The sequence below is a fragment of the Perca flavescens genome, chromosome 21 (assembly GCF_004354835.1).
Source record: "Perca flavescens isolate YP-PL-M2 chromosome 21, PFLA_1.0, whole genome shotgun sequence".
Classification (NCBI taxonomy): Eukaryota; Metazoa; Chordata; class Actinopteri; order Perciformes; family Percidae; genus Perca; species Perca flavescens.
Window position 1 is genome coordinate 17,743,748 of NC_041351.1, and position 26,993 is coordinate 17,770,740.

The following is a 26,993-nucleotide window of genomic DNA, read 5'->3' on the forward strand; positions in this document are numbered from 1 at the left end:
TATCCAAGGTAAGGTTGTGCAAACTATTAGTAGCATTCTCTGAGTCCCAGGCTTCTCACTAGCCTTGTGTTACCTTTTCTGGCCTAAATAATTCACATCTATCAGCTGAAGTCCTGTGTTAATGCCGTGTCAAAGTGTCCCACTTTGCCTCTATCCCCCCCTCCCATCACTGCTGCAGATGTGGTCTAGTCATTATGCAAATTCCACCTGAGGTGGTTAAGTACAGTAAATGCAGCATACTGTACAACACTCCCCAGGGCAATAAGACAACATGCAAATGTGAGTCAGGACATGACTTGGGCACACATTAATAAGCACACCCACGCACACATACGGGCTGTATGCGTGACCGCACGCAACACCCATACGCTCAGACACTTGTTGATATATACACATTCGTTTGTCTCACACATGCAACACACACACACACACACACACACACACACACACACACACACACACACTCTCAAATGTGCAGCATGTACACGCTCATGCATGCACATATGCGCATTCCCTTCCGCAATGTCACATCTAACTTCTGACGTATGCATCCACCCACACTGCTCTCATAAAAATTTCAATGCATCGTGCTTGGGCGACTTCCATTATGTGTAACACTGAAAAGCCATACAGGCTGGAGTCGGAGCCCACTCTGCGCTGTTAAAGGCTGTCATCCACTCTGAGCTGGCAGCCTGTAGCCATCCCTGTGGAGAGGCTTTTGTACAAATCTATGTGGGTTTTATGTTGAGGCCATTATAGAGACATCTAAGTCGTCTGTTTCTCAACCTCAAATGGTGAAATACTATGCCATCATGGTACAAGAGTGACTATATCTGAAGCAGCATGACTGTCATTTGAAACAGCAGGTGATATTTAAATGCCATGCCTACGGGAAATGAACAACATTAATGAAGTAGCAGGTGTCATATAACAACATGATAGCAATTGACTTAATACTGTGTTTAATGTTCTTCAATATTTGTTACCTCTGACTGTTGTGAGCTGAACTACATATCTCTGAGTAATGCCATACTGATCAGCTCAGTGTTTACACCTAACATTGTATAACAAAGTTACACAGCAGTAGTATTATGCCGAAAACACACTAAGCTGAAGCGAAAGTGAAGCCTGTGGTGAGCAGCCGTTAAAGGTGCTGTAGGCAGGATTGTGAAGTTCCAGGACTTTGCCAAAAAATGTGAACATCGACAAATTCTCAGTCCCTTTCCGCTAAAGCCTAAAACGGTCTCCTAAGCCCCTCCCCCCACAAGGGAGAATGAATGCATGTGTATGAGCAGTGATTGACACACAATTAGACACCCCCCTGGCCCTGATTGGTGCATCTGAACAGGGAGCGGTGGATTTTTGCAAATCGCACTACAGGCTGGAGGTGGTGCCAGAGGAGCCGGATTTTTTTTAATTTTTTATTACCTGCTTCATGTAGTTCCTCTCGAACATAGGGTCAGTTTCAGCAAATATGACAGAAAGTTAGTTTTATAAGTCTTACCTACTGCACCGTTAATGTCTGTGGAAAGCTGCGGCTGTCGTTTAACTTTTAGCGGCCAGAGAATACCTGCAGCCAATCAGTAACAGAGTCTTGTAACTCGGAATGTTGACCTATGTTTACAAAAATGTTCTTCCCGCTTAAAACACATAAACACGACGAGTGGCCACTGCTTGATGTGTTTTCGGCATTTGCTGTATTGGGAGCTAAAAGACTAATGCTAGATGAAGCCATCCTGTGTAATCACGCTTTGTGTAGCATTAACACTAGACACCATGGTATTAGCAACATATTGTATTGTAAGTGTGGTGCTGCTGCCACTGACCACCAGCTGCTCCTGACACAAAGATATGTAGCATTAGCAGAACCTACATAGTGGATAATTGGTCATCAAGAAATACTGTATATAGATTGTTGATGGTGGTGCGTGTCTGTGCATGTGTTCATATTCGTGTGTGTGTGTGTGTGTGTGTGTGTAGAATCACCCTGTGCTTTTTTTTCACCGAGCCTCAACAACAACCGGTGTCTGTTTAACGTTCTGTCAGCGACCTCCATAAACTTTGTACGTGCACGTCTGTCTATTTATGTACACACCAGAGTGTCTCTGTATGTCATGCGTTGCATTTGCTGTCCCCTGTGGCTCTGTTCGCTGCGTTGTCCACGCCGACCCCGCGCTGCCATTTGCTGCTTTTCCCAATTATTAATTCAGTGTTTGTTGTCTCAACCGATTACAGTCTCTCAAGACCAATGGACTGTGACCCGTCCTTCTCTCTGCCTGTTACATGCCAAACACAAAGTTAAGCCCAAGTGACCCAGATTGTTTGTTGTCTTTCCTCCTACTTTAAGTGATCACATACATATCCTCCATACAGCACCTTGCCTCGGTGCTCTTGAGTATGTTGAAATGAATTTGGCAGATAAGGGCTCGCAATATAAAGGTCAAAGAGACAGATATGGCTATACAAATGGAGTCTGCAGCTGAATTGTTAGAAACTCTTTGAAAAGACGGACGTTAATGGCTCGATGCTAGGCCCCAGGGTGCCTACCCACTTCTATAGCCTGCACTATTGCATCACCTCTTAATCTGCGCTATCTTTTCCTGTTTTTAGACTACGGTAGTCCATGTCTCAGTTTTATAGCCGTAAGTGCAGTAAGCAAGTGTGTGAGTTAATGTTTTATGTAACACTGGCATACAGAAAGCTTTGATTCCTCTTTGTTATACTTGTTTTACGTCTTATATCTTATCAATTTCCGTTACTTATGCATGTTTATGAAGGACATGTCTTGTCTGCCTTGACAGTACTTAAGCACATCTATATGCTACCATAAAGACCAGAAAGGCACAGCATTATGCACATAACTGATCCCCTTTCTCTTTCTCCATATCAATGACCTTGTGTGTCAGCTGTATCATATAGAACATATACATCATATGGCGGGAGGCAACCGCCCGTGTGTGCGTGTGCATGCAATTGTGTGTGTGTGTGTGTGTGTGTGTGTGTGTGTGTGTGTGTGTGTGTGTGTGTGTGTGTGTGTGTGTGAAGGAGAGGGAGTTCAAATATAATATACACATTTAAGCCTACTCTATCCAATGTAGGATCAGAGTACACAGCTGTTTGTGGGAATTGAAAGATTGCTTTGTGTACATCAACAGGAAGAAGGATGCAGAGTGCATGTCAGCAGCTTTACCCAGCTTTTGGTATTGCATGTACAGTTTTCACAGCAGATTATATGGGCCCTCGGTTGTGCCTTGATTCCTCATTTAGTGGCGCGTCTGATTTTTGTGCCTCTGATTGTGTGTACATGTTTTGTCCTTTATCACCAGCACAGGGATTATATAGGTTCTCATTTACATTCTGCTTCTGCCCACAATGTGTGTGTGTGTGTGTGTGTGTGTGTGTGTGTGTGTGTGTGTGTGTGTGTGTGCACGGATGAATGCCAAAAGGACCACTGATTGTATAATGTGTTTGAAATGCTTCAGCTGGACCAGTCAGATATTGTTTACATGCATCAGAAAATGTTTGGCCCAGTGTCAGCTCCAGACACTGGGCCTCATTAAATGCTCCTATTCAAATATTTATTTTAATTTATACATACACTTAGATTAGGATTTTTTTTTGTCTGATTAAAAAATATTACAAATAGGAAATAAATAATGAGATCACTTTCAATCTGATACACACAAATTCTTATTATCAGTTGCGCTTAATAGGACTAATATTGAGAAAATATTATATTTTACTGTAATTGAATTGTTTGTTTTTTCAACATTTTATGCTTTAGAAATGTTTGCTATAGCGTAATAGGAAAAATATTATTTAGTTGATAGTAGATGGCTTGTGTCATCGGTTTCGTCACACTCTAATGGGATGCTTTATGATTTGATTACCTAAACTTAATGCCTTATTTTAGGGAGGTTTTTTAGTGTCAGCAGCTCACTGTCAAGTGACCTTACATAAAAGTCTAATGTCTCTAAATAACAACCCTGATATTCTGATTTACAGTTGAAGGACACTTCTCAGTATCCACTTTTGAATCTAAAGTCATGTGAGTAGAAACTTGGACTGCCTTTATGCCCTACTAGTCTGTTCCTAACCATTGTTAAATATAGGAAAAGCATAGTTGTGCTGCAGCCACTTCCTTGGTAGTAAACAACAATATCGATGTCTGTTTACTGCGGCATCAGTAAAAAGAGTTAGCTGTGGGTGCACTACAACAAAGTTGCTGCTGGTGTAACGGTAATGTTTGATGTTGCTTATCGTTCAGAACGGCCTCTTATGGCGCCCACACTATACTCTGTAATGATAATGGTGAAGGAAGTGGCCCATTACCAGCCGGTGAGTTGTAGTTTCTCATCGAAAGACCCAGTTCAGCATATGTGGCCTCTGGGTGTTGCATTAAAATATATATGGCTTCACATCACATCAGTGTGTGTTTTTGACAATGCTGATACATTTTACATGGCCGCACAAATGTGCAATGCAAGAGAGTATCAAGGCCGCATTTCATAATGGTAATGGTTGTGTATTATTCTGTATTATGGAACCAGAAATAAAGGTCATTGTAAGTATGTTACTTTAACCCTTAACTCTCTTCTGGTTTACTAGGTGGCTACTCAGGAGAGAGAGGGGCTTTAAAAGCAAATAAACTCTATCTAACTCCCCTGGGCTTTAAAAGAAATGCTGTTAATGCTTTCGGCCTAATACAAGTGCACCGTCCAGCCTATAATCCCTGACCACCGCACACACCAGCTCACCGCGAGAGGGTGACAATAAATAAAAATATAAGACAAATAATAGAAGGCCAAGCCCATAATATCAGCTCTCCATCTGATTAACAGACATATCAGGGCTCCAAATACACTACCTGCACTACACTTTAATTACTAATTTTCCCTACATGCAGGTATATAGTCTCACACATGCACGCAGGTCTAGCACTAAGCCCCTATGGAATCACTGAGAACAGCTCTCTGACAGTTACACCAAAGAATGTTATCAAAGACGGTAATGGTGGAGCAATGCTCCTGCAGAGACAAAGACTCCAAGAAACAAGACATTCTTAAAGATGTTTCAGTTCGAAGACATAATATAGAGGACAGTGCCGGGAAAGATCGACACGAGAGATGTGATGCAGGAGGATTCAAAGTACCACTGCGTCACCAGGGCACAGCTAGCCACCAGGAGGCCCTGTGTTGTTTTTGAAGTACAGTTTCTAGTCCGTCTCTAGTGAGGATGTTGGTGGGCAGCTATTTTACAGCGACAGTAATTCTGAATCTATGCAGGTGATGGGTGCCAAGTTAAAGGGAAAGTGTAAGCAGTCATCAAATCTAGCTCCGCGCAAGAAATGAACCAAGCAGGACAGAACATATGATTTATTTAACCATTTTAATTGGATTAAGGAGCATTGCTCTGCCTGCATGTGGTGTAACACTTTATGTTGGGTTTTTCCATTAATTTGTCACATGGCTGCCACCAGTGCACCCCTCTCACCTGTTACATACTTGTGCTTAATGTACACCATTCAAGTGAGAACAGGCACACAAACATGTCTGACTTGACCCCTCTCCCTTTACAGGAGTTCATCCATGATGTCTTAGTGTGATTCATGCTAGAGTGCCACATTCCTGAACAACACTGTTCATGCAAAGACACATTCCTCTGACTTTTTTTTAAGTGTGTGTGTGTGTGTGTGTGTGTGTGTGTTGCAATGTTTTTACTTTAACTACTGCACATTACATCCACTGACTCATAAAAGGGTCATTACAGTAAATAAATAAGTAATGCTCATGTTATGACAAGCTGTTTTAAAAAGGAGCTCTTCCTCTTGTATATACTGTGGTGGTAGTGTACCATTTTATGATAATTGTGTTCTCCGGCGTATAGTTGTCAGTGCCCTTGTGTGCGCTCATGCTTTCTGCGGTGGCTACAGGACTGTTTGTACACGTCTTGCTCTTAATTTGGAAGTAAACTCCGCAGCAGAAATCTCTAGTGGTCCCAGATCTGCGCCTTGGGTCTCACCTCTGGCTTCTGCAACTGGTGTAATTAGCAAAGTTTTCTTTTGTATTGCTCTCTTCATTTATGTTTTGGCTCGTCTCCCCCAGTATTTGTACTCTGTCACTGTTAATGAGCATGTGTTTGAGCGCACAAAGCTGCGAGGAGACATCACACACCCACTGCTCTCTTCGCAGTTTTAACACTCCATTAGATAATTAAGGCAGAGGGGGTGTTTTTGTAACATTTCAGATGAGACATTACCATTAATTAGTGTCAAAAGAAAAGAACTGTTTTGCTCAAGCACTTAAGTACAATGGGAAACGATCTCTTTACCTTGCCATTGAAGCACTAAATGAAATCTCTCTCTTTCTCTCTCTGTTTTTATTCACAGAAAGAGGCAAAGAGGAGGCCCGTCCACGGAGAAGAGCTTTGGCTTGGCATCATGTAATCTGTGCATTTCCTAGGAGCGCTCTGCAGTATACGAAGGATTAAGACCACTAGCACCTCTATCACCACTCATCAAAGTCACCTGTTCTTGATTCAACTTGCCTTCTGTCTCCTCCACCCCGCACCCCCCACTTTCATCTTGACGATAAGGAATGGCCGTGCTAGTTTCCAGCCTCCCCAACGCCTCTCGCAAATAAGGCCTTTCAACTTGTTTCACAATACCAGAGAAAGGAAGGATAAAACACTCTACAGTCCTCTTTTATACTACTTCGCTGTGTCTCTTTGTTTCTTTACTCACTCAACCCTTAACACACACATTCACTAAACTAGCAGGATTTTTTTTGTCTTGGTGACATCTACAGCAGCCGTTTTAAGGACACAAGCACTCAAGTTTCCAAACCTTTTATTTTTATTTTTTTTACAAACTTCGCCCAGCTTCGGTCTTTTGGAATATCTACTCATGCAGTGTCCCTATGGGGGATTAAACCAGTACAGGAATCCACACTGACTTCACTTTGGCTCTGTTAGATCTTGTTAAGGTGGTTTTTCAGTGAGGTCTGTGACTGGAGGTGGACTGAGCCATCATGGCTGGGAAGGGCAACCCATTGCCGGGCCCCCACCTCAACGGCTTTCCCATGCCCACCTACTCCTACTTTTTCCCCCATATGTTGGGGAGCCTGTCGCCTCCAGCTCTGGCAGGACTGCCCATCAGTGGGTACAGCACCCCCTCACCAGCCAGTAAGAAAACTTTACACTTTACCCTTTTTGCTTACTCATTACTGGTTCAGATGTGGGACTGTGTTATGCTCTGGCTATTGGTAGGCTGGTTGTCGAGTGACTGGCGGTGGGAACAGGAAGATTCACTTTCCTTTGTGTGTATCCTGGTTTACCTGTGCAGCTGTGACACAGTTTCCTGTATAGCTCCTCCCACTGTGTGTGTGTGCGCGTGTGTGTGTGTGTGTGTGTGTGTGTGTGTGTGTGTGTGTGTGTGTGTGTGTGTGTGTGTGTGTGTGTGTGCATGCGTGTACATTATGCTTGTGCCTGTGAGTTGGCTAACAAAAGAACACTTTCATCTCATCCGTTTTTAGATCATTCGGATTAGAAAGATCTGTGTGTTGGTAAACAGAGACAGACACACACACGCACACACACACACATGTACACGTGCGCATCGCCTCTAGCTCTGTCCTTAATTTACAAGCCCACACACATCAGCACACACACACACACACACACACACACATGGAAATGTCAGCGTAGATCACAAGGAAGTGAGGCAGGACAGCCAGAAAGGAGCATTGTTTATATGGGGAATGCAAATTTGGCAAGCTTTCCTTAATAAATCTCACAAAAACTATCATCGTAGCCAAGCTTCATGCTACAACTCCTTCATAAAATCCATGAAAAGCTTCAGAACTGACTTGCAAAGTAAGTCAAACTAGGTGAAAAGTACTTTTTCATAAGGCAAAAAAAGCCATTGTGTAGTGAAGACTTTAAGGAGTTCAGTATGTAAAATCTTAATCTGCAAAGTAACTATAACTAAGTAATATTAATATTGCCCTCTAAAATGTAGTGGAGTGGAAGGATGAAGTAGTATAAATATATGTAAATTCACCTCCATCACTGACTACTAATTAGAATCCCAAAAGTGCTTTGAAATCCAGTGAAATATTATACTCGTAAAATCTCTGCATCTCACAGCAGACTGGGGAACATCGTCTAGATAATACATTAAACGATTGCGGCAGCAGCAGAAATATGAACTGAAGGAAGACATTTGGCGGTGCAGACGTACAGTCGTGTGTGTGTGTGTGTGTGTGTGTGTGTGTGTGTGTGTGTGTGTGTGTGTGTGTGTGTGTGTATTGGTGTGGAAAGGCCTGGCAGACAGCAACCCCACTCTCACAGGTTCAGAGGGGGTCAGTGTATTGACTTTCTATCTGCTGGAGTTTGCGTTGGCAGTCAGCGCGGAGGGAAGTGAGGAACAGTTACTGCCCTGCCCAGTCACTCCCACTTCCCCAAAACCAGATACCCCACCTCACTCACAAATACTGCAGCTCAGATTCCTCTTTTTACTCTGTTGCAAGTGTGTGTGTGTGTGTGTATGCGCATGTATGCGCGCGCATGCGTGCAAACGTGCGCACTGGGCCACTCTCCCAGTGTTTGCCATGCGGGGCTGCAAGGTTCCTTCCCTTTTGCCTGGACAAACATTTCCTGTCTGTAAACATCGGAGAGCCAGGGACACCACAGTTTCCTGACGAGCATGAGCACGCACACACACACACACACGCACACACACACACACACACACACACACACACACACACACACACACAGCAACAGAAACACGTGTCTCCTTCCATTCAAACTGTAACACAAACACACCACCTTTACCGCTTTTTCTGCCTCCTCCTATCCCTCTCTCTGGCAGACCATTTCTCTCTCCCTCTTGTTGAAACACCTCTTTTTTTTTTCTTTCTTCTATCTCATATTTTTACACACACACTCCAGCTAAGCCCTTATCAACCCCAATGCTCAGCAGTGACGAAAGAGAGAAAGAAAAAGAGCTGTGGGGAGGAGAGAGAGAGAGAGAGAGAGAGAGAGAGAGAGAGAGAGAGAGAGAGAGAGTGTGTCAGTTTGTTTGGAGCTTGAATGAGAGGAATTTACAGAATGACAGATTGGAAGCAAGAGAGCAGAGCATTGGACTTGATGGATTTCAGCATGGCTAAAATTCATATGATGTTTGTGTGTATGCGTGTGTGCACTATCCCCGTGTTTGTGTCCTGTGTGGATATTGTCCAAATAGGTAGTTTTGTCCAGTCCAGGTTTTTTACAAGAAAATAAAGCTGTGAAACATGTAAATGTGTTATTACCTGTGGGTTTGTCTTGGCATTGCCAGACCTATCTCCACAGTGCTGCGAAGGAGGGTCTGGCTGGTCCACACAACATTCCGGGAATAGGAAAAAAAAACATGCTCTGGTTTATTGGCATTTCTTTAAACCAATCACAATCGTCTAGCGCCGGACACAGCAACAGTGCCTCTGCAAAAAAGCCTTGGGAAGGAACTTGTTTTGGTGGAACTGTGACGAGGGAGCGGGAATTCGGACCCAAATGCAGAGAGGAGGCAGGCAGGCAGGAGGCGGTCAAACTGAGGTATTTATTACAACAAAGGGCGGCAGTACAACGACTGGAAACATACAAAATAAAACACTGAAGGCAGGAGCGAACAGAACACACTAGGGAACAAACAACAGACATGGGCGAGCACACAAGACGATCTGACAAGAGACAAGGGGAACACAGAGGCTAAATACATGAGGTGACAGGCAAATCATAAACAGGTGAGACAACAGGTGAAGCACATCAGGGCAGGGCAAGACAATCAACAAAGGTGGGAACAGAAAGCAAAGCTAGACATGACAAGACAGAAGACCAGACTATCAAAATAAAACAGGAAGCAGAACATAAACCGGGAAACATGAAATCAACTAAACACAGAAACTTGACAACACTAAACACAAGGGAGAACAACAAGAACAGGAAACATACAGAAAACTACGAAGCAACAGAAACGGCACAAAACACAAGGCAAAATACAGAAACCACAACAGGAACATGTACGTTCAAAAGTTGTTTCAGAAAAATTGAGATTGGACAGTCTAGTTTAGCTAGCTGTCTGGATTTACCCTGTAGAGATCTGAGGAGCAAGTTAACCATAGTCCTCCGGAGTTTAGAATGCCAACACAAAGAAAGCGGAAGGTGAGGGACGTCTGGCGGAACTTCCAGCGGCCCCGGAACAATCCTGTAAATGAAACGCTGTCGATATAGACTATGGATTGGAGAGGTGTTGCGTTTACACCCTGTCCACCTGTGTCTTTGGTGCATGAACACCTGTATTTCTTTATTTTTCATCCATGTAAGTGCAGTCCAATCATGATGCAGGACTTGTCATTTTGTTTGTATTCATCTCATTTGCCATCAAAAATCCAATTCAGCAGACCTTCCCTTTTTTTGTGTTCTTTTTTCTTCCGGCCTCTGTTCACACTCAGTCCTCCTCCAGTCCTGTTCTCAGAGTCGTCCAGTTCTTGTGCTTGGGCCTCCTTTAGCAAACCACAATAGACCAATTATTTGGACCAAGCAGAGCAGAAGGGTTAATCCAGGACTACAACACACACACTCACACATACGCTCTCTCTGTGTCTCTCCAGCTCTAACCTCCTGGTTTATGTCTTCACATCACATTATCTAAAAATCATCAGGTTAGATTACACACCGGAGCAGATCAGTTGCAGATATTGATATTACATGTATTGCCTGCAGCTTTATTAGTAAACTGAATATTATCACTATGGATTAATCACACTCGCACGCCCAAAAACGCGCACACTGCTGTATTGAATGCAGTCAAAAATCCACATCTGATGGAATGCGCTCATTACACACACACTCACATATGCACAACTTTCATTAGTGTTTTCGATTTAATCCTTCCCGGCCGCATGAATATGGAACTATCTGGCAATAACACCCCATCTATTGATCCCATTACTATCATTAAAGCCAAGCGCTGTCTGTCACCAGCTCTAACACCGTGCTATTACATTAGCACAGTGTTATAAGGGATCATAATGAATGGAGCCAGCTTGCTACCTGCTGCCACGGCGGACTAATTGGCTTTTCCCCACAGAGCGCTCCTGTTTCAGCAGCCACAGTAATTGCTTGGTACAAGAGCGTTTCTTAAGACAGCTAACACACACGAGCACCATCTCTTTTGACTTATTAGGGGGCATTTATGGCATTTAAGAATCTACTTTTGGGCCACGCGGAGAAATATGAAAGGATGTTTTCAGACCTCAAGGAAGCTTGTGTGTGTGTGTGTGTGTGTGTGTGTGTGTGTGTGTGTGTGTGTGTGTGTGTGTGTGTGTGTGTGTGTGTGTGTCACCTATCCCATTAAGCAGCCCATGGGCGGAACACTCTGACCATGGGTAAATATCGATATGGTAATGTTGGGCAAAGTTTGTGTTTGTGAGGTTGTGTGTGTGTGTGTGTGTGTGTGTGTGTGTGTGTGTGTGTGTGTGTGTGTGTGTGTGTGTGTGTGTGTGCGCGCGCTGGTTTTTGGACAGACAGGTGGTTCCTCTCTGCCCCGGTGGTCTGCGGGAATCAATGGGGCATCTTAGTACACTCCATGGGTGGCAAAAACACACACACACACACACACACACACACACACACACACAAACTCACACACACAGACGCAGGGTTGTGTGGTGGTAGTAATAGGCATAATGACAGTGGGAAATGTGCTCCCTTTTGGCAGCAATCCAAAGTGTGTGTGGATACGACACAAAGGCAAGCTATTGACTGGAGCACTTTTCCTATCAGGCGACCAGGTACCAGCCATTAAGCCACTTCAGAAAGACACACACAGACTCACACTCACACACCCAAACAGTACCTCAGGGGAGCTGGTTGTCATTATTGGAAAGTCATTTGAGGGGTGCCGATACTCTGATGGCGAGGATGCAGGCTTATTAAACGTGGCGTGTTTAACAGATCTAGCACGGCAGCATAGCACTCATTCACCCCAGCTTAACGACCTTGTTAATTAACTGCAGAGTGCTGGGAGGCTGAAAAATGAGCACAAGGACTTTCCTATTCTTACATTTTCAAAGAAGTAATTGTCTCGGATGCTACTCTGAGATGCTCGGCACATCACAGGTTAGTTGAAGAGTTTTAGCCTTTGTTGTTTATTCAGGCTTTGAGGCCGACACATTTTGAGAAATTATTATTGTGATAATTGTTATTGTGGATATGATAGAGCATCTGTTGTACAAGTATGGACTATAAAGTCGTTGTGACTGTGAATGCTTTACCACTGTCTACAGCAAAACATTATTATGCTTCTGGCCTCAGATCTGACAGCATCAGGCCACAAGGATACACCAGTGTCACCATATGGATTGTGTGTGCGTGTGTTTGTTCCTTTGCACGTGCACTTGTGTTTGGGAATTTGCTGAATTAAAATGTATGTTTGGGTATTAGGTCATTAGGATAGCGCGGGAACGTCGCCTAAGAAAGAAAGTCTGCTGTGAAGGGAAAGACAGAGACAGGAAGAGAATCCGAGAGGGATAGAGAGACAGACATGCAGGCCTTCTGTGCAGATGTGACAGAAGCCTCAGGCACAGACACACACACACACACACACACACACACACACACACACACACACACACACACACACGCGCGCACTGGCTTTGGCAGCACTTGTGTCCCGTGCCAGCCTAATGTGCCAAAACGCAAGCAAGTTTAGCCAAAAGGGGCTCCCACAAGAAAACCCATCACCCTCTCCTCTGGCCCTCTTGCCTTCCCTCATATCCATTCTTCGTTACTCCCTTCTTGGCTTCAGCACATCTCTTGTTCTCTCCTTCTTATTTTTCCAGCTCCATTCTTCTTTCCTTCCTCCATCACCACTTTCTCTGCTTGTCCTCTTTTTCTGCGCGATCCATCCGTCCGTGTCCGCTCAGCTCCTTTCCACTTTCATCTTTCTTTCGTCATATATCTGCACCACACTCCTCCCCGCACCTCTCTCTCTCATTCTCTATTATCCTCCTTTCTTCCCACCCTCCCTTTCTCCACCTGAGGACTTGACAGAGCTATCATTACCCTGCCACCTATTTACTCGCAGCCTGTTATTTTCCATTTGGTTTGAGGGGACCTGGGGCCAAATCCCTGCCCAGAATACTTGATCCTAGCCACAGGATTTATCCCTGAGTGGCTTGGCGAGTGTGGTCCACTCCCCCAACCCCCTTTTTCTCTTTCTTTTTTTTTTCCTCTCTCTCTTTCTTTCTCTCTCTCTCTTGCTTTTCTCGCTTTCTTTCTATAGGTTTTTTTTCCCCCTTCCATGGCCGCTTATGCAAATACAGGCCCTCCTTTTCAAAGAGCTGTCTACCCATAATCCGATGGATGGCTCCATTTTCAGAGTGCTACACACACATTTACACACACGTTTGTGCACACGGAAATGCAGAATGCATCACACACTCTATTAGGAATACACGGACACATGCTTCACACCAAGTGGCACGTGCATGCACACATGCACACAAACTGCCATATGAGCGCAGAGAGAAGGCCCTCCTCTGCCGCATGGGTGTTATATTCGGAGTAGCGAGCGCTTTAAGCGGGAGTTGGGCCATAACAACTTCAAAACCAGCAGGCTGTCGCCAGCAGCAATGCAGCACTCAGTTGGGTAAACACTGGCATAATCTAAATCTCTCTCTCTGATGTGCCAGCGCAAGTATCTTTATTTCTGCTCTCTTCAAAGGCCCTGCATGGAAGTCAAGACAAGGGTATAGCGATAAGAACTCCCCTCTTTTTTTTCTCTCTCTTTTCTCTCCTCTGCGGCTTTCCTATCCTTTCCTTCAACCCACTCTCGCACTGACCCCCTTCTCCTTCCTTTTATCTCTTGTCCCCTCCCCACACATGCACGCACGGCTACACGGACACACACACACACACACACACACACACCTCCATCTTCTTATGCCCTTTTTCAGTACCCATTGCATGCAGCCATAATTCACACTGCCGCATACACTCAAATGTCAATGACTCTCTCACAGGCATCATTCCTCTATTGTCCTTTGATAAGCGGCAGGAATGACGGCATCTGTAGAATATAGCGCGGTTACCTAATGGAGGAGACGAGGGAGGGAAGGAAGAAAAGGAGAGAGCCAAGGAAAGGTTCTAAGAGGTTGTGCGGGCCTGCCCTGCACAGCTCGGAGAGTGATTGAATTATCAAGCAGAGCTTTGCTTGTTGTCCAAGGGGGTTTCAGAGGGAAAGCCCTTTTCTCAGCGGCTAATGCGCTTTTTCAGCCCAGCACAATGGCTAGCTGTGTTGCGCAAAGGGGCTAAGAGAGCTCTTTTCGGCCAGAGCTTATGGGGCCACCAGCTCTGTCTTGGCACCTCTGTAAGGGGCCCCTGGCCACACTTAACCTCAAGCCTGTCTGCTAGCATTAGCACATAGTTTCCTCAGAGTGGAAAGATAATGCACCGGTGACAGCATTAGCACATTATAGGGCGAAGGGTACCACAGGCTAACTAATGCCATGATAATCATTAGCATTCCAGAGATTTGTTTAATGCCGTGGCCACCCTCTGAGTCCGTCACGTGTATGCGTTGCTTTTTTCAGTTATGTTCTTTGTGAAAAATGAGTCCTTGTTATTGATTTTAACTTTGCCTTGTTGTCTCGCTTCTTTTTTAGTCAAGACTAAAGTATTGCATGAAGCTGAATACTGCCATTTGAACACTGTTCTGACACCTCATGATACTGGAATATAGGAAACCCTCTCAAAGCAAATGAAATGTCCTTAATGGAGAAGTTTCTTATTCAATAAAAACGTGAATGTTCCTCTGCAAATTACCTCCATTTTCAGCAAACATAGAGGTAATTTGTTAACATGTGCGTGACTTGTATCAATATATCCTTTCTTTTTCCTTCCTGTAAACCGAGAGCTGTTGAGGCTGCAGTGGGAATTCTTAAGGAGGGGTTTGATAGAAGATTAAGTCAGTAAATTTGATTGGGCTAAAATTAAGTTTAAGCCCCATCTGGAGATCAAACAGATCTGTTAAATTCAGTAACAGGAAAAGTGTCTCCTTACACCAAAAACTAAAGTACACTATAAACTACAAGGTAGTCTCTCCGGATATGACTTGAACTATGGAAAGACCAATGAGCATGCCAGAAAACAGTGGATATTTTTTGGACTGTAATTATTACTGGTGTGTAGGGAAATGAAACACTGACATATGCGCTACAGATGGGATTAAAATCACTAATCAGCACATGCAATATTAAAATCAACGAACCTCCCTTACATAAATAAATTCCATCTGAAGAGTGTTTCCTGTGTAAATGCGTTGCACAAACCAGATGTGGGGTGTAAATTCTTCAATCATTTGAGTTCTGCAGGTAATTCTGTCTTTTAGTTGAACACAGTCAGATATAAAATTTGTCTTTAGAATATATTAGGTGCGTTGATGGCTGTACATTGGCTTTTAAAGTATTTAGTAAGCTGAATGAATTTGACATAACAGCTCATTTCTTTTCCCATTTAACTGATGATTTGTGTGATGATGTGAGTCAAACTCCTTTTTTTTTCTCCCTTTACCTTAAAAACATGCAATGTGTAGACACACTGCTGTGTTAGATTTGTATAAATGTGTCTCTCTTATTTCTCTTCCTCAGCGACAAACAGCTGTTCAGTAGCCTGAGAATTGGCTTCTTCAGCCTCTCTCAGTCTTCCTCACACTTTCTGCCAGTGATACACACGCACGCACGCACTCACACCACACACACGCGCACACGCACACACACACACGCTTGTTTCTATGCTACTTTAATCATCGTGTCGTAGCTGGGGCGATTCTAGGATCAGACCTTTAGGGGGGCTCAGCCCCTAATGAGAGTGTGACACAGATACAGTGCCTTGCAAAAGTGTTAACCCCCACTGCTAAATCAGTAATTTCACTGGATAACAATGAATATATGTTTTTATTATTATAACAGAGAATAAATGCAAAAATATTGAACGTATAAAACAACTAAGAAAGTCCCTTTATGGATTACCACAATCAAATGAAATGATAATGAGGTGTAAATAATAAATACATAAAAAATTAAACTTTTTGGTGCATAGCATTGACGACAGCAACACCGGATATTAACCTTGTTTCTTTGAACCTATAATTGTTTGCCCCCTTGTTTTTTATTATTATAATTTTTATAATTTTTAGGGGGGCTGAGATGAAATGGGTCTAAAATCACCTGTGTCCTAGTCTTTCTCTTTTTCACAGAGCCATCCTATAAGTAGGCTCATGCTCGTCGGACAGAGTGGATGTGATTAGTGACACAGCTTTGCCCTCCATTCAAAATGGCCTTCTTAACAACTGGTGTGCATTATGGCTTGATTAGTCCCCTAAAGTAGTCTGTGTCATGCGACAAACAGATGTTCACACACTTTCACAGTCACACCAGCCACTTAAATCGTTGGCCAAGAATGTGTGTATGTGTGTGTGTGTGTGTGTGTGTGTGTGTGTGTGTGTGTGTGTGTGTGTGTGTGTGTGTGTGTGTGTGTGTGTGTGTGTGTGTGTGTGTGTGTGTGTGTGTGTGTGTGTGTGTGTGTCACAGTGGCAATTTTTGGGGATTTTTTTTTTTTTTTTTTTTTTTTACCCTCACTGTCATAATCTGAACTATTTAACAATAAGTGAAGTGGCCATGGTGTAACGCACAACACAGGAAGTCTGAGAGAGCGGTAGCATGGATTATGTTTGAATTAATCTGTCAGATGGATTACATTTCGTGGGATCATCAGTGTTGTTGTTACACACAAACTGTTGATGGTTGTGAAACTGGTTGGTTCCGGTGGAGTTACTGAGGAATTCCACAGACATTGACATTGACTGATCTTCTTCTGCTAAGATAAAATCTCAGGTTTTAGGCGTGAACAGATACACACACACACACACACACACACACACACACACACACACACACACACACACACACACACACACACACACACACACACACACACACACTCGCAAACACACAAAGACCATACTTGCACTGACTGTAACAAAACATGTCCTTTGTCTCCAAACTCAGACAAACTTGCGCACAAACATGCATGCCAAAATATGGGAATACACTGAGAATGTACAACTTTGAATTGGTCCAGACCTCACACAAATAGCAAGTGGTTTTACGGATCTTGTCTCTCTTGGTTGTTGAAGCTTACACAATACACATTTTGACGAAGCGCCTGCACCGCACAATTACACATTAACAGTCTTTCGATTAGCTGCTTGTTTTGTGTATGCTGAAGAAAAACCGAAAACAGACAAAATATCCCACAGCAAGGAAATCTGGGACAATTATAGTTAGTCATCGGAAATGCATTTCTGAGGGTCAGGAGAGGCCAAACCAGCCACAATTCCTATGTAGTGAATGGTCGGCTTTAAGCGTCAGTGGGATTATCTGATTATCTGACTACTCAAAAATTTATAGAAACGATGGCTAACTTGCAATAAACTGGAATTATGAATCACACATGCTGTGATTCATACATACTGTACATCCACATACTATGTGATGGAGAAACACAATTTCTCAACTCAATAGTTACAGACACAGAAATGGCACATCCTAAGGGCGCTGACACACTTAGCCGATAATCGGCCGTTGGACAGTCTGGCGGCGAGGTCAGTGACGCGAGTCTGTTCGGTGTGTCCCGTGCCGTCGTCAGTCTGGGGGGGCTGTCAGCGTTCATTTTGGCCGACCTGACATGTTCAGTCGCCGGCAGGGCAATATGAGATCGTATTCTGAACGGCCGCCATGACAGTCTGGCTTTGAATTTCCGAAGAAAACAAACTTATATGACGCGTTCGTCCAATCAGCTGCCGGTTTTCATTTCCTGGGCAACAATACAGATTAGCGCCGTCTGCTGTTATAGAGATGTATTACGTCTCGTCTCGTCTCGTCTCGTCTTTTTGATGTGTTCTGTGGCACTTTTTGGACCAACCCGGGGAGACTGATCATTTCGACTGGCTTTTCTGTCAAAGGTCGGCCGTCGGCTATGTGTTTAAGCACCTTAAGGAAAGCTCATTGTAGGACTGTCTCTAGTGGCTGTAATTCTGTACCAAGGCTGAATTTCGGTAAAGAGACTTAAGATACAGTATTAGGGGACCACTGAGGCCTATATAAAAGCATCCAAAGAGCAGCATGTCATGGGACCTTTAAAGTTTCCGTTTAGTTTATTCTGAACATGTTAAAAAGATTTCAGCACAATCTTCCAAACTTATTGTAAATGATTCAAATAAGGATTCCCATGTTCAAAAAGGAGTAGGAAGAAAACTTTTCTGGTCCTACCCCCTTTTTTCTATTTTTATACTTTAGTTAAATACAAAACAATTTGAAGCTTCACCTATTTAAGGGACATTTCACCCAAGAATACCTTTTATTTTCTTACCTGAAGTGCTATTCATCAGTCTAGATTGTTTTGGTGGGAGAAAGAGAGATGAGAGATGTATGTAGGAACTAAGGTAGTTCCTACATGCTTATAACCAGGTCTGTGGATTATCTTAAGTAACCGGGTCATGATTTCTGGAAAGAGACATTAGTTAGTTAGTTAGTTAGTTAGTTAGTTAGTTAGTTAGTTAGTTAGTTGTTTTTTTAAAGATATTTTGGGGGGCTTTGAGCACCACAAGCCGAGTGCCGTCTGGTTCCATTATATTGTTAGACAGAGATCTCTATGGCTGATACCTCCAACACTGGGTCACTCGCACCAAAACAATCTAGAGAGATAAATAGCACTACGGGTAAGAGGGAAAATATGTATTTTTGATTTTAGGGTGAACTGTCCCTTTAGAGGTAGGAGGCAGCAGCGAGTGATCACAGGGTAAAAGATAGGTTAAACCCAAGACCTCGCTCTCTGACCCGGAGACCCCTCTAATCGCTCATTCTTTGAAAGAAAGGGATGGGACTGAAGAGAGCAAGAAAGATCAAGAGAGGGGGAAAGAGGGAATGAGGGAAGTGAAGAGCCCCTGCAGGCATCTTAAATCACAGCAGGCCCAGGCATACCCTTCACCAAAGAATCAGCAGCGGATTCACACTTTCCACAAATGACCGCTGACTTAACGTGAATACCTGCAGCAAGATCTCTCTATCTTCCAGCATTCTTCATTCATCAAATCACCCCCAATGTGTTTCTGTTTTTGTTTGTTTTTTCATTGTGCAAATGCAGATCCAGTGCTATCACTTGATTTCTTTAATAAACTTGTGTTTATGCCTTAGAATGCAGGCAAAATGGCTCTGTTTACTGTTAACACAGAAAGGGAGAGAGAGAAACCGAGGGAGGGAGAGGTCAGGTGGTGCCAGAGATGGGATTTTGCTGATTCAATATTTACTCATCAAACAAAACTATTTCCTGTAAGCACTTGGCCAAACTCTCGCTTTCACCACATCCACCTCACTCTGTCGCTCTCGGTCTGCTTGTGTTTTATCTCCTCTCCTTTTCTCCCCCCTCAGGTCGTCTTTCTGGCCCGTTTCCTTTCAACGTAGTAAACTTTTACAGGATTGGTTTCCCCCTCCCAGGTCCTGTCGTTTGTCTTTATTTCCTGCGTATCCTTTTTCATTCTCCTTCTTCTCTTTTCTTTCACAACTGAAAATCATGCCATCCTTTTCTTTCTTTCATTTTCTTTGACCATGCTATCTTTCGGTCTCCGTGCCTGCATATCCTAAAGACATTAAACACTGAATGAGCAGTGGGCCAACAGCTGTCTATCCTCCCGCCCATCTAGTCGGCCAGGCTGCCAGTTTCAAATCGGGCTGATAATGGAGCTGTGTTTGGGGAGTTCTGTTGCTTTCATCATTATACTAACTGAGGTTCTCATGGGTGTGTGCAAGACATGTGAGTGTGTTTTAGCATTTGATTAAGTCCAGGAAATATCCTCCACACCTTTTTAATTTTTAAGGTGCTCTAAGCGATGGTGGGTGACGTCACTTCTTGTTGACATTGGAAGTATTGTCAAACAAAACAGAGGATAACTTGCCCCTCCCTCCTCCTCATCCCGTCCCCACCCCCATATCCTTCTGGTCGGTTATTGGCTGGAACATTGTTTGTCGTGTTTCGTGGTGCAGTTTGGCGCAGTTTGTTGTTGTTGCCGTTAGCAGAGCCTGGGCTGTCTACAGAGACTGCTTTTTTTTTTTTTTTTCTGGGGTCAGGCAGCTAGCGGATAGTGAGGAGATGTGACAAAAAAAAAATGTTGTAACCTAAAAAAACACGTGACATCGCTTAGAGCACCTTTAAGCAGATGTGCAGTATATTTCTGCGTGTGTGTATACATACAGTAAAGGCCAAAAGTTTGGACACACCTTCTCATTCAATGTGTTTCTTTATTTTCATGACTATTTACATTGTAGATTCTCACTGAAGGCATCAAAACTATCAATGAACACATGGAATTATGTACTTAACAAAAAAGTGTGAAATAACTGAAAACATGTCTTATATTTTAGATTCTTCAAAGTAGCCACCCTTTGCTTTTTTTAATAACTCTGCAAACCCTTGGTGTTCTCTCAATGAGCTTCATGAGGTAGTCACCTGAAATGGTTTTCACTTCACAGGTGTGCTTTGTCAGGGTTAATTAGTGGAAGTTTTTCCCTTATTAATAAAAAAGCAAAGGGTGGCTACTTTGAGGAATCTAAAATATAAGACATGTTTTCAGTTATTTCACACTTTTTTGTTAAATAATTCCATGTGTTCATTCCATAGATATGAACCATAGACTGTATTAACAGTCTATTCATAGTTTTGATGCCTTCAGTGAGAATCTACAATGTAAATAGTCATGAAAATAAAAAGGAAACGCATTGAATGAGAAGGTGTGTCCAAACTTTTGGCCTGTACTGTACACCACAGCCATGAACATTGCAAGTACAGCAAGTGTATGAGTGTGTTTCTGGAGAGCATTAGGTAGTTTACTGCTGGGAAGACAACTACATGGCCTCTCTGAAGAAATTGAAGGCGCTCTGGCTGATGTGCTGTCAAAGCAGCTGTTAAAAAAAAAAAAAAATAAGCCTTTATGTCAAAACCAGCTTGCTTGGACTGAAGGTACACATGGAAAGTAGTGGAAGAGCTCCAGGGGAAAAGGTTTTGAGGGGAATATTTTAAGTCTTTATCATGAAGGTAGTCGTCTGTCTGTCGACACATTTGGCGTGGCTGCTTGTACTGTATGCCCAAAAGCTGACGTAGTTTTCCCTCGTGGTGCTCGTGCGTGTTTCTTCATGCATTCACATCTGTCCATTTCTTACTGTGTGTGATTCATCCCACCCAAGGTTGGTACACTTGGGCCATGTTGCTGTAGCTGAATAGACTCCAGGCCTCATACCAAGGACCAACGTCCTTGGTTATTCATTAAAGTCCCTCAGTTCTTCCGAGACCTCTTCCTATTCTTTCCATGTTGCTGTGCTCCTCTCAGAGGGCAAGAGCTCTTACTGCTCTTAGCTCACACCGCCATTATTTTCTCTCATAGTCTTTGAATAGGGCGCAGATTTATCCACATGCGGTGCACTCGCTCTGAACCTAATTAACCACCCTTTTATTTTGTTCCATCTCTACCATTCTTCAGAAATTCTGGTCAATGGACTTCTTGTACTAACCGTGGCATCACTACTCCCACTAAATATGACTACGTCACGACTGAGTCGAATCGCCAAAGAGACTCTTCTTTAATTCTAACTTCATTGTGCACCAAGTAATAACTGTATTCTTCTCTCCTGATTGAAATGCGTTCAGAGGGCACTTCAGATAGCAAGACAAATTCTCTGACGCACAACCAGCCTCTGCGATGTTTTCAACCAAAGAACATGCTGTTCATATCGGTCCACTCATCTCTCTGGACATACACAAACAAATGTTGCTTTTTACTTTTGTGAATGCAAAAAGAGATACATGGAACTAAATTGAAATAGATTGGCCACAGACTGATTACCTGCAATGTAACATGACTGTTTGTATGTCAAAGAAAAAATCTTTCTTGTATATTTTTTGAGCCATGCATGTCCATTTTATTCCCTAAGTTAAAGCAGTTGTTCAACATTTCGGGAACATTTGCTTTTTAGCTTTCTTGCCAAGAGCTGGATGGGGAGATTTAGACCATTTTCATGTCTATATGGTATATAGGAAGCTGCCACTAGCAGCTGGTTAGAGTAGCTTAGCATAAAGACTGGAAACAGGGGTAAACAGGTAGCCTGGCTCTGTCCAAAGGTAATGGAATCTGCCTACTAGCACCTCTAAAGCTCACTAATTACTAGGTTATATGTTTAGTAATCAGGATGTCATATAGCGTGGTATCGATCTCCTCATCTGACTGTTGGTGAGAAACCAAAATGATTCCTTTAATCTTTACCATGAATCATGTATACTCTAATATGAGCTTATAAGCGGGGACCTTTTATTACGCTTTTAACAGTTTCAACCCATTTTTCAAACAGTCACAGTGAGTATCATGACATTTAGCTTGTAGTGCAATCACTGAGAGTATGCAAGTGTGTGCCTTTGCAGGGCTTTTACTTTTGTTAGGAGTACCTCAGGTGTTGTGTTTCAGGACTTTGAGAAGGCAGTAGAATGAATGCTCGCTCTCTCTCTCTCACACACACACACACACACACACACACACACACACACTGAGGAAAGTTCGCTCCTTACTTGACTTCAAAGCTAGCTGTCCCTTGAGAAACTTCAAACGCTGGAGAGGCCATTAAAAGACAAAAATTACTTTCTGTAAGGTCGTGATTTATTTGATTGAAAAATGAAACCACCAACCCAACAGACATTATTTTTCCTTCCCAGGGCCTGCTATTACCAGGCAGAACCTAAATTACTACCAGGTGGAAATCCTCTTAGGAGCAGAAAGGCTCAGCCTGAAAGAGCCCAAGCATTCTTGCTCGCGCTCGTCTTCCCGCCTCTCCTTTGACTGCAAATCTCATTTTGTCTCCGCGTCGTTCTCTGTCTCGGTCTCCATTCTTCTTCAGTGTGTCACTCATTTCATTAACGAGTGAGAACAAATGCACACACATTAACTAGTCTGTTCTAAGGCCCTTATTTTTGAAGTAGTTGAAGTAAGTCTTAGCCTGCAGTGCTAGCAAACAGTCCCTCACAACCATCAGTCAGTGAAGAAAAGATAAAAGAGGTGGAGAAGGAGTGCACTGAGAGTGTTTGAGAGAAATGAGGAGGCAGTGAAATTCAGGCGCTGAGAGAGAGTTATGGACTTGATGGAGTGTGTTGTGAGACAGAGACAGGTGAAAAGTTTGAAGGACTGAATTAGGAGAGTGGGAGGGTGTGGAGTGTCCTCAAGGAGAAGAGAAGGGTGAGGAGGAGGAGGAGGAAGATTAGGAAGAAGCACTTAAAAGAGATGAAATATTGATGATAACAGACAGACAGACGGACTCATGGTGTTTAATTGAATCCTTGCTACTTGAATATTAAATGATGCTAATATCGTAAAGAGCATAAAGGTGGTCATTGGTTATTTACTGTACATTGAGGTTGGATGGCAGACAGATATATGAATAATTTAACAGCGTGCAGTAATAGCCTACATGTTAACCTTGTGGTTCAGTAACCGGTTCACTTCTTTTTTTAGGAAGATTAAGGGAACGATAGGAACTTAAATGCACGCCAAAAATCACATCATTCATCATAAAACAGTTGCAGCAGTGCTCTTAGGAAAGGCTTTAGTAACAAAAAAACGACACGCTTAGGAAAACAATAAACGGTTGGGTTTAGGAAAAACATTGGGGAAGGCTTAAAAAAATGAATGCAATTGCGTGTCTAAAAATGAACTTCATGTTCTGTCTGACCATACCTCAAGAGCCCCTGAAGATGGACCGGCCCTTTCATCTTTTTCTGTGACAATACATGAATAAAAGGCAATTGGCTATCCAGACATCCACTCATCTAAACATGGATGTGAGAACCAAGGAGTTCAACTGGAGGATGGGTTTAAATTACAAGCGCACTCATTTATGTTTGCACTGTCTATATATATATATATGTGTGTGTATATATATATATATATATATATATATATATATATATATAAAATGGAGAAGTTGTAATGTGGCTTTCACAGTTTCACTACAACAAAACAGGGTTCAGGTAAAGAAGAAGAAATTTGAACTATATTTAATTAGAGAAATTTAAAGGCTTATGAAATGCCAAGACACTGCACACGTACAACTCTGGAAATGTTGCCTCTCACTTCATCTAGATATTGGCAAGATAAGCAGAAAATACGCATGTTATGAGGTATTCTATAGGGTATGCACACTTGCATATACAGCATGTATTTTGCCAGAGCGCTGTGTTGTTGTTACGTCTGATTGGAAAGAATGCGGAAGCCTACATGTTTTGCCGCAGACAGAACGGGAGGGAGATGGTGTTTTCTTTGCATATTAGTTGGGGTTTGTGCTTTTGTGAATGTTGTCTTGGCTTTGTTTATCTGTGTGTGTGTGTTTGAGTGAAGGAAAGAGAGAGACTGAAAAAAAAAACGTTTTTATCACAGCTTACAGGCTGACATTTTCTTCGACACTGTCGCGGTTGTGTGTTATGAGTATTTTGAGTACGTCTGTGCGTGTATGTCGTCGTCGGTGCATGTGTCATCGTTCCATGTGGCTATTCCGACTGTTTGCGAGTGAGTCTGCGTGTTCCTGTGTGTGCGCGTGCGTGTGCAGCACTGATGAAATTGCGTCTCCTCCTCCTCCTCCTCCTCCTCCTAATGTTATCTCACTTCCTCTGGGCCTCTGACAAACCCACCAAACAGGGAGAAAATAGAGCGCTTTATTGGGACGCCTGTCAGGACTCCCCCTGGATTTATGGCCAACAGACAGTGTTTATCACTCAGGCGAGAGAGGCAAGAGTGGGGGGGGCAGAGAAGAGGAAGGAAAACAGGGTAAAGGAACAGAGCGACCCTATCCTCCATTTGCATATAACGCAGCTCAAACTGAATGAAACCACTTGTGGAAAAGGATCATTAAATGATTACACAGTCAACATCTGGACCACATACACAGGACAAACCAGTGCCACTGGAGAATTTGTTATGTCAGCCGTAAGATTGTCGGAAAACGAATTGCACTTTTTTGCGATGTGTGCAAAAGGCAAAGCCAGTTGAAGAAACATAATGACAAAGTGCTAACAGAGTTGTTAACAGAGTCATGCTCTATTTTTTCCACCCCCATGGAATTAGCATCTCTTGGTTCTTATTATAGTATTTCAATGCTGTAGTATAGTTTTGGTCCACAGCATTTTATTTCCTCTTTAAATCTTCACTTCATGACAGTATTGTGTGTACTGAAAATGTTTCCAAACCTGACTGAGATAAACATCCTCATCCATTCATTTACGGGATTGTGCCGGAGCCGCCGGATGTCCCTCCTTTTTGTCCCACACCTTCCGCTTTCTTTGCGTTGGCGTTCTAAAGTTCGGTCGATTTTATGAGGACTGTGGTTAACTGCTCCTCAGATCTCTGCAGGGTAAATCCAGACAGCTAGCTAGACTATCTGTCCAATCTGAGTTTCCTGTTGCACGACTACAACAACATTTGAACGTACACACGTTCCACCAAAACAAATTCCTTCCCGAGGCTTTTTTCGCAGAGGCGCTGTTATTGCGTGCACGTGACATACAGGTATATGCGCAAAAAGATTGTGATTGGTTTTAAGAACTGTCAATAAACCAGACCACTTTTTTTATTTTTATTTTTTGTCCTATCCCGGAATGCTGTGTGGACCGGCCAGACCTTCCTCCGCAGCGCTGTGGAGGAAGGTCTGGCAATGCAAGACTACGTGCTAACTAGCACGCGACAGACGCAGGAATGGCACATGTCAGTCCATCATGGCGACACAGTGATGGGGCATAATGACACAGAGGAACAACACTGGCATTCCAAACTAACCGTGATCTTATTGGCAGAACCTCTTCATAAAGGAGTCTCAGGAGAGAGTTCATCGTCTCCTTCCTTCTCTCACCATCCTCTATCTCTGTCTGCCAAGAGGATGAATTAGGGACGACAGAACCTCTGTACAGGCTTTTAGTGAAGGGGAAAGGAGGAGGGAGGGAGGGAGGGAGGGAGGGTGGGGAGAAGCGGGTTAACGGAGTCATTAACACATGATGATTTAACTGGTTTGATTTAGTGCCAAGCTATGCTTTTCTGGCATCTTATGCTATCCTCTTGTGGATTGGAGGGGAAAGAGTTTTCTTTTCCCTCGCAACATCCTTCCTTCCTGCCCCTGAGGAGTTCCCCTCTTATAACGCTTCTCTTCCCTCACCTTCTCTCTTTCTCCTCTTCTTTTGTGCACCTTCTTAATCCACCCCCCCCCTCCTCTTTATATCATGTTCCCTCCACCTTTTATTCCAACTCTCACTTTCATCCTCTCATTTTCTCTTTTTCTCCCTGTCCTCCCTCAGTGTTCATTTGTATTAAGATTTAATGCCCCCAAACATGCTTTCTGTGTCAGCCCACTGAGAGTGTCAGCAGGGGCGCTCTGTTCCCCCTTCTGTCTCTGCTGTGAGAATCGCTCTCAGAGCTGCTTAGGCACACACACACACACACACACACACTCACACACACACTCACACGCGATTGTGTTGTGGCCACAAAAATACACACTCAGGCATACACACATGCAGTCTCACTGTGTGTGTGTGTGTGTGTGTGTGTGTGTGTGTGTGTGTGTATGTGTCATATCCCCACCAATCACATTTCACCTACCCCAGGGTTTCCTCCTCCATGAGAGGTGGGACTCCCTGCCTGACCATCAAGAATTAGATCAAGCAGTATCATGATTGGATTTCAGCTTTGATACACATGCACGCACACACACACACACACACACACACACACACACACACACACACACACACACACACACACACACACACACACACACACACACACACAGAACTAGGGCAGGAGTTGTAGCTCTAAT

At 43.3% G+C, this 26,993-nt stretch overlaps 1 protein-coding gene across 1 annotated transcript in view; it reads left to right on the plus strand.

Annotated features, from left to right (window-relative positions):
• The window catches only part of raraa (retinoic acid receptor, alpha a), a 143,647-nt gene that overhangs the window by 58,993 nt on the left and 57,661 nt on the right, over nt 1-26,993 (plus strand). Inside the window, exon 3 of the mRNA XM_028567581.1 lies at nt 6,389-7,182. Within this exon, the coding sequence (XP_028423382.1) occupies nt 7,029-7,182 (154 nt within the window). The 5' untranslated portion in view covers nt 6,389-7,028. The remainder of the gene's footprint in view (nt 1-6,388; nt 7,183-26,993) is intronic.